This window comes from Uloborus diversus, chromosome 6, assembly GCF_026930045.1.
Source record: "Uloborus diversus isolate 005 chromosome 6, Udiv.v.3.1, whole genome shotgun sequence".
NCBI lineage: Eukaryota > Metazoa > Arthropoda > Arachnida > Araneae > Uloboridae > Uloborus > Uloborus diversus.
This window is the reverse complement of record NC_072736.1, coordinates 110,937,866-110,949,417: the sequence shown is the minus strand read 5'-3', so window position 1 is coordinate 110,949,417 and position 11,552 is coordinate 110,937,866. Positions and strand designations below refer to the sequence as shown.

The window sequence follows — 11,552 nt, the reverse complement described above, 5'->3', positions numbered from 1 at the left end:
AAAAAAGCTTGTCATCACTTATGGACAACCATTTAAATGCATTTTTGGGAGATATTATTTATCTATATTCATTGATTTATTTAAGTATTTATTTTGTTTCTTTTTATTTTATTGAAGAATATATGGTTTTGTGTGTGTGGGGGGGGGGGGGGGGGTAGGGAAGGATCTTAGAAAAAGTATTATGCATGAATTAATTTTTGTGTAAGTGTTTTTTTTTTTGTCAGCTATTATATTCCGAGTGAGATTAGCTATTCTGAGGCTGAAATTTCTTTTTCTTTTCTCATCTCCAAACTTTTGATGACTTATGTTACAGCACATAGCAATGAATAGATTTGCATTTGAACTAAGAGATCGAACCAGAAATACGGCTTATCAGTTTAACTACTAATTTTTACTTCGCACATCAAATATAAATAACTAGAACGATGGCCGGTTGTTCAAAAACATAAATATCAGTAAAAAATATATCTGGCAAAAAATGGTGTAAATAAAAACTTCAAAATTGAAATATGGTTTATTGTTTTTATTAAAACTGATTTGCATCAAAAGCATGAAATAGTGAATAATTTTATTGCACGCAAAATAATGATAATAAATTAATGTCGTCGAAATAAATAAATATATAGTGATAATCAAAAATTAATAAATATAATTACCAAATGTAAAGCATGGTTGATGGATTAAGATTATATTTTATGAAGCAGTTTTAATGTCCTTTGTTTCTGAAGGATCTGTAGTTTCATATTCAACATTTGCATGAATCAATTTTTCGGTTTTTTTCACCATCCATATCTCGTTGATTCTGTGGAAGAGTTGGTAGGGAGGATCATACCACACGGTGTAATAGTAGCTCTTGTCAATCGCGGGATCTTTCCTGACCTGTTGGGCCAGTTTGTGGGATTCTTCCAGCCATTCAGTTTCTGTTGGCCTGCCCTCAAATGTCCTGGGGAAAATATACAAAATGTACAATAATGGACGCCTCTGGCAAAAAGTACAAACAAAAAACAATTAATTTTCCTTTGTTGCTGCTTATTACAATAAACGAGACAGTTAAAGCACTGCGGAATAAATTTCACAATTATAGAGAAAAGTTTACTTCAACTTCTATGTCATCAACTTAAATAAACTTCTTAAACTTCTCAAAAAGGATCCTCTCTTATTTCTTGATTTGTAAAAGAAAATTTTACTATATGAAAGTTAAGTTTATTATGGCAGTCTTTACCCTCTTAGTTGCTTTATAAGTTTTATTTTTGAAAAAACGAGGTTGATTAAAAATCATTCCGCATTTTTCTTCTTATATATTTTGGTCATATCACTACCGAAGAAAGATACACTTGCATTCATTCAAGGTTTAACTGAAGCAGATTTTACTTTCAAAAAGAGAGCGGGTGAAAAATTATGTTTGTTTCAGGAAAAACATCCACATATATGAACATAAAAATCAAAACTTCGTTCAAATACCAAATTTCCAGATTATTCATTCCCATCTTTAAATATTGATTAAAAAAAATACATAACGTTATACTATATTTATACGCTGTAAATAATCTTTATAATAGGTGTACTGGTGGATATCGTAAGAAAATCTTTATATTTATTACTGCATTCAAATCACCATTTCTTCTTTTATGGACATGCCTTGTGTTACCTATTCCAGAAAATCACCAGTCATAATAATATAACGGGTGCACATTTCTTCTCCATTTCCATTCCATTTGTAGAAACAAGAATCAGACCCAGACCGAGTCAGGTCTTATTGCAATTCGTAATTGCTAAAACATAATTTGAATTCAAAACGTCAAAATTCAAATGAATGCTGGATTTTCTCCTATTTCTTTACCTGACTACGTAACGGACAGCAGGATCCTTCTCTATGAAGAGTGACATGTCCAGAGGGTATGGTGTGTTCTCAGACACCTCAAACGGGATGAGAAAAGACATGATGAAGATGGTTGAGCAGGTAGCTCCATGGCATGGCACTATACGAGTACGCATAGGTGTTGTAGAGTTCATCTTTATGCCTATAACAGATTATAAAATAAAGTTGTAAATTTACTTGAACTTTTACGTTACGGAAGATAAGTGATATGTAAGTTAAAAAAATCTTGACTATAATGAGCTTTACTTTCTTTTGTCGCAGTAGGTTTTCGAGCAACTCCAAAATGTTTGCGAGGCGCGGGAGTTGTTACAAGAGTTCGAAAAGTTACTTTTTCCAAAATGTATTGACCAAAAATACTTTTGAAATGTAGTCGCTGCTTAACTGCTTTCATAAATATTTTTAGAGTAACCAATTTGGCTCATGTTCAAGTAAATAAATAAAAGTTGAATATTTAAAAAACAAATTCACAAAAAATGTTTTAGAATAATAAATGAGCTCATTTAAACTCTGGGATAATATTTAGAATTATTTATACTTATTTTTGTTTAGTTACTAGACTAACGTAAAAAGTAGTTGCCAAGAACTGCTACTAGCTACTATTTCTTTTACCTCCCTACTCGCTGCACTACTTTTTTTTTAAATGTAATGCACTATAATACAAACGACTAAAAAGGTAGTGACTACAGTAGCTTCACTATTTGTAGCGCGCTACTTCACAACTATTAGCAAAGTAATAGGGGTGCTGGGCGCACTCACAAAGACAACATTCACTGCACTTGATACATGAGGAATTAGCTATGCTGCTCAAAAACGAAAGTTACCTTACTGTCCTTCGAAATAATCACCTCCCATAACTATGAACTGCTGAGGTTTGCTTATACAAATTCTGGAGACTGCACGAAGTTTTCTCTTTTAGGATGAAGTTCAAAAGCCATGTCACGTTTTGATAGATGGGAGGAATATCGTCAAATATTCTTTCAAAGCGAGTTTATGAGAATAGGAAGAAGTCTGGAGGATTGAGACTTGGCGAGTATGATGGTTGCTTGTTTCGGAGTCTTCCCAGGCGAAAAACAAAACTTTAAATTGATCTTTTGCTCAATCATTTTCCTACTATCAGTTAAGAACCAACGCTCTAAACGCACTTGTAAAACAAGTCTTAACTTGAATCTCATTCACAAACGATGCTCAACTGAACAACGGCGGGGCAGATGGTCAACACTTGCCGCTCGCAGGTGCTGCATTTTGTTTCATCAGTGTTGCCAGTTTGGTCGTTCTGACTTCATTCGCTGAATTTTAGTGTCAGAGATTGTAATTCGGCACTGATTTAAGAAGGGAAGGAGGTAATGCTCAATAAGTAAACGTGGTAGCACAGCACCATGAAATCTCTAAAAAATGTTTAAGTAAAATCATAAATTCACCAATGTCAATGCTTAGTATAAAAGTATTCAAATATAGCTACTAATTTGCGACAAAAATTTCGAAGTAGCGACTAATTTGGGACGGAAGGAGCATTATTTTTCTCCAAGAAATAAAAATTTTGATTATTCAAACCAAAATTTTTTTTCCTTCTAATCTATACTAATAATGTAACGCTGAAGAGTTTTTTTTTGTCTGAACGCACTAATCTCAGGAACTACTGGTTCGAATATAAAAGTTCTTTTTGTGTTGAATAGTCCATTTATTAAGGAAGGCTATAGGCTATTCTTTTTAAATCAGGTTGACCGAAATATTTGTAAATGCAAATTAAATGTTTAATTAATATTTTAGTTCTATGAATTCCTAATAGATGGCGGGGTAAATTTAGTTCAATGACTTCCTAAAAGATGGCGGGTTAAGTTAACTCATGGAGAGGGCACTGGCCAACAGTGTCGATACCTGCGAGGAATCATACCACGCGGTTTTAAATGCGTTTTTTTTCGATATTTCAGGTACATAGTTTGATTTTAAAGGGTTTTTCTATTGGGTTTTGTTTTCCTTATTTTTTCAACGTTTGTTTTTGTTCTTACAGTTGAAGATAGCTACTTATATTAAAAATAATTTGATTTGTCGTGTTATTCAATTGTGATTGATCTTTATAAAACTTTTATTATAGTAATACCCGGATGAAACCCGGGTAGCGCCGGGTACCCAGCTAGTTTTGAATAAAAGAAGGAGCTTAAACTTGCAGATGTTACCTTTAACGTTGTTTCCTTGGAAATAGTTGAACAGCTTAGGGTACATATCCTTGTTGGCCTGGTCCAGTGAAGGTCCATCAGCTGTCGTGCTTACCCAGGTAGTGGCAGGATATTGGCGCTCTTCATAGCCCTAATCATAAAATTTCAAAGCCAATGAAGAAATAAAACTCGAAAGATAAATAGATGCAAATGTGTTAATCTTTCATAATTATTTGATCCGAAAGGAAAAAAATGAAAAAGTTACTAAATTAAGATTAAATTTTGATGCAAATGGCACGTTTGTGTGTATGTTACACACTGTTAAAAAAATTCCGGAAAATTTACGGTAATTGTTACTGGCATCTATGTTGCCAGTAAATATTACCGTAAAAATCAAATGTTGTCATAAAACTTTACCGTATAAAAACCAAAAATGATACTGTAAATTTTACGGTACTTTTTGTATGATTTTTCGATATTTGTATGTTTTTTTTTTTTTTTTGAACGATTTCTGTATAAATTTGGATGATTCAGTGGGTCACATGCAACCCGTGGGCCGTACATTGATTATTATTGGTGCAGAGCTTTTAAGCTTCGAAACTGATTGTGTATAGCACGATTATCTACCTACATCAACATCATGTGGAAATACAACTAAATGTAGTGTTTCCATTGACAGCCTAGTCTCTAGGATAAAAGGAAACACGCTGGTGGTTAAAGAAAATTTTATGAACTCAAATTTTTCATAGCCAATTACACTCATCGAGTGTAGTCTCAGACATAATGCACAAAATCTTTCAGTATCTCAATTCATTCTAAAGAAAGGGAGGGATCTAAAGTTAAAAAACGCAATTCTGGTTCCCTTAACCACTACTGACCCTATGTTCAATTGAGACCAACTATTATCGGAAGTATAAACATTGTTATTAAGCAAAAAGAGAAGTTAATAAACTCAGAGAGTGATTATAAATGGACACTTTACCTGATGCCTGCTCACAATCTGATATTCAATGCATTCTACTCCTCTTCTAGAACATGCGCTCATGCAGCCTAGAATCTGTAACAGTTATAAGCAAGGTACATAAATGCTAAGATTTTGAACAAATGTATGAAAAAGCGCTTCAAAATCTTTCAGTATTTGTGACTCAGGTTTCAATCGCAATTTTCATCTCATACAATAGTAGTATAAATAATAATAATGCTGTTTTTTTTTTGAGTATGTTGTCGTTAAACCTGAATTACGAACTTAAGCTAAAATCTGCTCAAAAATTGGAAATATTGCTTTTTAAACTTAATGATAGAATTTCGCTGTTTTAACCTAATCGACATATGAGCGTTTTATAGTAATGAGAGTCCCCGTGTCAAGGCCAAATAACTCTCGCACTCTCCACACTTTTCCCCTTCTGGTTGTCATGGTAACAGCATTATGAATTCCCCCCCCCCCGTTGCTTCTGCAAACTAATGTTTATGTGTTGCAGATGCAATGTGATGAAAAAGTACCGTTGTGCTGTAACCATGACAACCAGAAAGGGAAAAGTGTGGAGAGTACGAAAGTTATCTGGTCTTGACACGCCGATTCTAAATACAAGAGCAATAGTTCAGCCCGTTTTTAATCAACACTTTATCTAAATAACTGAATAAACATCCATGTGTCTGTTCATAAGATTTTTATTCTTACAGCTGTTTGTCCTAAAATTTATAACGCTATGTTTTCTGTTTATACTTTCCTGTACAAAAATTAGGAATTTTGATTAGCATAGCTTTATTTCTTTCATGTAAATATTTTATATTCAATTAACAAAGAATCGAACTTTCTATTATGAAATTAAAAAATTCAAAACAATTAATAGCGATAAATAAAAGAATAATATTGGTGTTAAAAATCAATTTAATTTCAGATGATGTTTAAGTAAGGAAACACTATAGTGTATTTCATATCTTATTATGTTAAAGTTTATTTTGTTTCTTTCAATTAGTTAGTCTATTTTTGAAAACTTTTTCCTGTGTGCGACCAGCAGTTTGAGAACCATTGGTATAAACTATGAAGTTAGTAGTTATTTTCAAACACTTTTATCATTTAATTTCAGCTAGTGCAGGTTTAAAAGAAACAAGATTTTAAAAAACTTACATGTGTTGAAATTAACACACTGAGTATGAGACTGTACTTCATGGTGAGTTAAAAAACCTGTTAAAAAATAAAAAGACTTAGATGATTATAGGCCTTTTTTTTTTTGTAAAATTTAAAAAATTTTACTTTTTATGTTGAGAAAAATATATACAGGTACGTACTTACAAATAAAAAGTTCAAAATTGTCATAGTATCTGTTGATATGCGGCTTATTTAAAGCGATGGATATTTTTTCTCGTATGCTTTGAAATTACCTAACTGTATTAACTCTTATGAAGTATTATAAATAATAGTTTTCTTAAATAACTCTCATTCTTTCAGAAGTCGCATCCAAAATCTTTTTTTCTCTCTCTCTCTTTATCTCTTCATTTCCTTTTGATTCCGAAATGTTTATTGCAAGTGTCGAAATTTCTACTGTGTTTTAACGGGGAAAAAAAAAACGATCTGATCAAAAAACAAGTTTAATCATGATTTTTCTATGCGTTTCTAATATCTATATCTCAGTACCAGAAGGACGTAAGTCACAATAAGATGATTTTGCAGGAGAGAGGAAAAACTTTTTTCTGGCGCATGCAAAGGATGGAACGCGCGCTCTTTTAACGCTAGTAAAAAAATGAAAAGGATTTCTTTAAAGAGTTCGTTCGTGACTTGATGCGGAATAGGCTTCTACATAGAATGCATTAATAAAAGGAAAATCCTTCCTAATTTTCGGACTTACGTCAGTTTGGCTCAGAGGTAGGAGAATTTCAAGACGTAACAGCCAGAAGGACGTCTTATAACCAGAGAACATGATCGGTGCCTACTAGGGTATTTTGTTCACTTAAAGGGGATGTCATGACCTCCCTCGAAGACATGGCTACATTAATGAATTTGTGTATTTTTAAATGTTTAGTGAACAAGAGCAAATGTACTGAGCTTGAACAAATGTATTTCTTAAAAAAAAATACAAAAACCCTGCTTGACCCTGAATAAATGGGTTTTCTCAGCTCAGACAGAAATTAATTTTCATACGTGAAAAAATATGACGCTCCCGAAAAGTAACCCTAGCGTGTCTTTTGCAACAAAAAGTTAATCTAAGACCGGGTCTTATTTTCGTGTAAGCACGGTACGTCACACTCGAATTCTGCTTCGCAATTGCTTTTTCTATATTCTCAGTGAGAAACCTCAGCCTTAATTTTTAAAATTTTTTAAGATGTATAACAAGTTTGTGGGGAATAAGGAAGAACCAAACTCTAAATCAGTTGCTTAGAACAGCGTATTTTAAATCCTTTTTGACCCGCAGACTGGCATAAGAGTTAAAAAAATTGAATGATAGAGACTTTTTTTTTTTAACTTGTGGACCGTTTAGACTTGTGGACCGTTTAGAATTTGTGAAAAATATTTTACAGAGCAGTGTTCTGTTTTCTTTTTTTTCAAATTAATAATAAACAAAGAAATTAAAAAAAAAACTTGGCATTAAAGAATTTATCACAAAAATATTTAAGTGCAAGCCTAACTAATTATTGACTTTATTGTTATGCAAGAAAATAAATTTTTGCGAAAGATGTTGGGGAAATTACGAAAATTAATCACAAAAAGCTCACAAAATACGCCGTATAAAACATTATTATTATTATATTATTAGGAACTTTTAAAACTCGAACGAGCAAAAATGTCTGAGGACCGACCAAATTCTTTTGCGAATTAGTGCCGGTTCGCCAGACCATCAGTTGAGAATTACCGGTTTAGAACATGCAGCAGAAATATAAAAGATTAGCCTGTTCCTTGAGCTTGAAAAGCCACTTTCTTATGTCATGTTTGGATTGTTTGCTGCAGAATCTGGATGCAATAAGCGAAGAGATGGGTTTGAACTTAAACCTAGACTTGAACGGAAAAGTAGTATCAAGGGAAGTGGACTATTGCGACAATGAAACACTATTGTTGGCAGTGGCACGACGATGGGAGGTCACTGCAGGGGCGGCATTTCAGCTTTTCATTTGGGGGGTCGAGTTTCTTAAATATGGATTACCACAGTGTGGTACCAAACACACATAAGCTAACAGGAAGTGGTCATAAAATCGGTTTAATATGAATAAAAATTAGTGTTTAGAAACAAATAAAATGTTGATTCACTTTCTAATAATTAATCACACAAAACATCTCGATAAAGTTTTTTTTATACCTTTTGGAAAAGTTTTAATGCATGATTTTTGGAATTCAGAAGAGCAGAGAATCGAATTACTAATCTATCAGTGCCCAGTGTCGTGCTGTTTTGCCAGCACAGCTAAATAGAAAAGATGGTGAAAAAGCTCATGCTTTTTAAGATGTATGACTTCGCTTGAATTTTTTGCCCATTGTGCTTCGAAAATAATTCTCTAACCTCCTGAGACATAAAAAAAATCTTTCTCTACTAGCTGATCTGATTGGAATAGTTAAAAAATAATTGAAGTAACAAAGTTATGTATGAAAACACTTTTTGTATCTTGCTCTTCAAAATCACCAACTTCAAAAATTATGAGGGGCTTTATTTTTCATCATTGAATAATCTAGTCTCGTTGACCCTCTGAGCTTTAATGAGATGTCATCTGCTTCCAGCTCTGTTATTCACTATTCCAGACTGATGAGTTCATAGCAAGGACGAAACTGCAGTCTCTGGATGTGATAACCGGTCGGTCGGCATATTGATTATAATTTTTCTTGCCTCATGCTAAAAATTCTACTCATAATTGAAACATTTTAATTTTCGTTTTCAAAACCCAATCCAAATAATATAGAGCCAACCATACAGAAAAATAATTATCATCAAAGCTTGTGATAGTTTCATTCGAAACTGAATCTATTACTTCATACAAAATATTAAAAAAAATCAATGTTTGACTTCACATCATCAGGTAGATTTTTGTCACTTTTTTTGTTTATTTTTCTTTTTCGCCTTTTTAAAATCGGATCGGAGGAGGAATTTTTTTGAAAAATTTCACGTTTAATTGAATTATACATCTATGTAAAATATATTTTCAGTTTCAATTGTAGATTGAATTATGGTTGTATAACGGACAGATCAATTGTAGATTGAACTGTGGCTTGAATAGTCCGAAAATTAAGAGTAGTGGATTGGATTGAAGATGTTTTGATAGAAAAGCATTTTTCAAAAACTTTCCTCAATACAAACAAATTGAATAAAAATTCAAAAGAAATCATACATGCTAAAGGGCATGAGCTTTCTCACCATTGAAAGAATCCTTTTGCAATAATTCTTCCAGTCGTCAAATCACTGCTTTGAAGTTATAGAGTAATATTTTTATGGTTTTAACTCTTGAAGAACATCTTGTGTCACTTCGAGATTGCATAATTATAGATCCCCATAAAAGGTATTTTTGATATATTTTTTTAATTCAATAATCACATGCATTTTTAAGAAGTTTCTATGAAAGCATGTAATGCATTCAACAGTTGAAACGTGTTTTTAGCAGAAGAAAGCGATGAACACTCACTAAATAAATATACACTTAAAAATGAGTGTAAAAGGGAATGTAAAATATCAAGGAGTTTTCTTGTGAAAACCAGGCAGCCATATCACTTTGCACGAGCCTCTCATATTGGACATACCATCGTTACACTGGGCACACAAGTATGAAACATTTAGCCTATATGAAGAAATGTCTTCTTTAGTTAAAATTACCCATGCTTCTCTATCAGTTTTGTATGTTCTGAAAAGACCAGAAAATACTTCATGAATTTCTAAGTCATCATCCAAATAACGAAAAACATTTTTTCTAGTCTGGGAATGTGTCGAGTTGCATCAAATAGTTACTGAGAACCAGCGAGATTTGTTTTTAATCAACATTGATTTCCGAGTTACATAAATTGAATTCACCCATTTTCTATCATTCTGCTCAAAAAATTTGGGGGTGCAATCGCCCCCTCTTGACCCTCCTTCTTGCCGCCCCTGGGTCACTGTGACTTCCGAAAAAATTCCCTTATTCAGCAAATTTTTTCAGACGACTCCGCAAACTTGGCGACAGCATTGCAAAATTGAAATTTTTTTAAAGAATTTATAATGATGTTTTCCTCAAATTTTATCATTCGTTAAAATTTATTCAGTAAATTGAACCCCCCCTCCTGTTATGTAAAATGTTAAGTTCGGGGCGCCCCTAATTGTTGGATGTTTTATCGAAGTAAGCGAAGTAAAATATTCCCGTTTTAACCAAAAAATGAAAAAAAAAAAAAAAGTTCCAAAAATAGCAATTTAAGTTTCACTTCAACTTGAAATGTTTTGATATTTTGCGAACTGTGATTTGTACAAAATACTGATGTAGCACAGTGGTTTTCAACCGTTTTTGGTCCATGGACAGGTTAAACTTTAAATTTTTTTTCAAAACTTTTTTTAAAGCAAAAATGATCAAATAAGTAAAAAACAACATCATTATTATAATTTATTTACAGCATTATTGTAATGCAAAGACGATAAGTTATTGGCTTATTATGTACGAATAAAAAACCTTTTTTAAAAAAACTCAAAAGCTATTGTTTAAAAAAATGTTGCCAAACACGGTTCAGTTAAAAATAAATAAATCAATGAAGTGAAATAAATGATTTACAATAAAAGCGATACGTAACACGTGACAAATGCGAGCATGTTCTAGTGTTGTTAACATTTAAAAAGAAGTTAGGTTTTAGATTGGAAAATTATGCATTAACGTAAAATATGTGGAATATATTTCATTTAATTTAAATTTTTTTTGTTTGAATCATAAAACTTTGTTAAGATGAAAATCTCAAAGCTTTCTTAGGACCGATGCTGATACGTCGGACCAGCGGTGTCAAATGCCTGACGTAGTTAGAAAAAAAAGTCATTTTCAGATACACAGTTAAAAACTAGATAGGAATCAATCAACTTTAAAAAGTTAATATAACACAACTTTTTCTGACCCACATAATAACAGAAAAGTAATATTTTCAGACTTATATAGCTAAACCAAAATTAATTTCGATAAGAAAGCAATGCAATATTTGTGTTTTTTTTTTGGGGGGGGGGGGGGGGAGTTGACCTTTACGTCCATACGCTATTTTTTATTTTTTTTTTGCTTTGAAAAATGAATTCTTTGTAACCAGCATATTAAAAGCCGGATCATATAAAAAAACTGGCAAAAGTTTAGCATAATCAAGCCTACTAACTTTTTTTAAAAATAAAAACACAGAATAAAAACTGCGCCAAGATTTCTTCTGAAATTTATAAATATGATCCAACGTTTGAAATCATTCACTAAATTTCATACCTTTGTATTTAACGAGAGTTTGTTTGAGAGTCTTAGGCTTCTTCAAAACTAAAAAGTAACGAGAGAAATTTAAAAAATGACAGCAAAAAGTTTTGCTGTAATTCGTTTTTTAAGCTACAGAGAATACAAATCATAAG

The 11,552-nt window shown here is 32.3% G+C and overlaps 1 protein-coding gene across 1 annotated transcript; it reads right to left on the bottom strand.

Moving 5' to 3' along the window:
• Positions 1–610: 610 nt before the first annotated feature.
• Positions 611–5,077, bottom strand: LOC129224922 (heme-binding protein 2-like). The gene is made up of 4 exons (XM_054859470.1): positions 5,015–5,077; positions 4,054–4,183; positions 1,841–2,021; positions 611–943 (listed from the first exon to the last, which is right to left on the bottom strand). The coding sequence occupies exons 1-4, from the start codon at positions 5,075–5,077 to the stop codon at positions 694–696; spliced, it is 624 nt and encodes a 207-aa protein (XP_054715445.1). The 3' UTR covers positions 611–693.
• Positions 5,078–11,552: the final 6,475 nt, after the last annotated feature.

What these genes read in the sequence shown, in the direction of transcription:
- LOC129224922 (XM_054859470.1), bottom strand. Translation starts at nt 5,077, where the DNA reads ATGAGCGCATGTTCTAGAAGAGGAGTAGAATGCATTGAATATCAGATT. An exon ending in AGATTGTGAGCAGGCATCAG is followed by an intron (nt 4,184 to 5,014) that starts GTAAAGTGTCCA and finishes TTTTATGATTAG; the next exon opens with GGCTATGAAGAGCGCCAATA. An exon ending in GCTGTCCGTTACGTAGTCAG is followed by an intron (nt 944 to 1,840) that starts GTAAAGAAATAG and finishes TATTTTCCCCAG; the next exon opens with GACATTTGAGGGCAGGCCAA.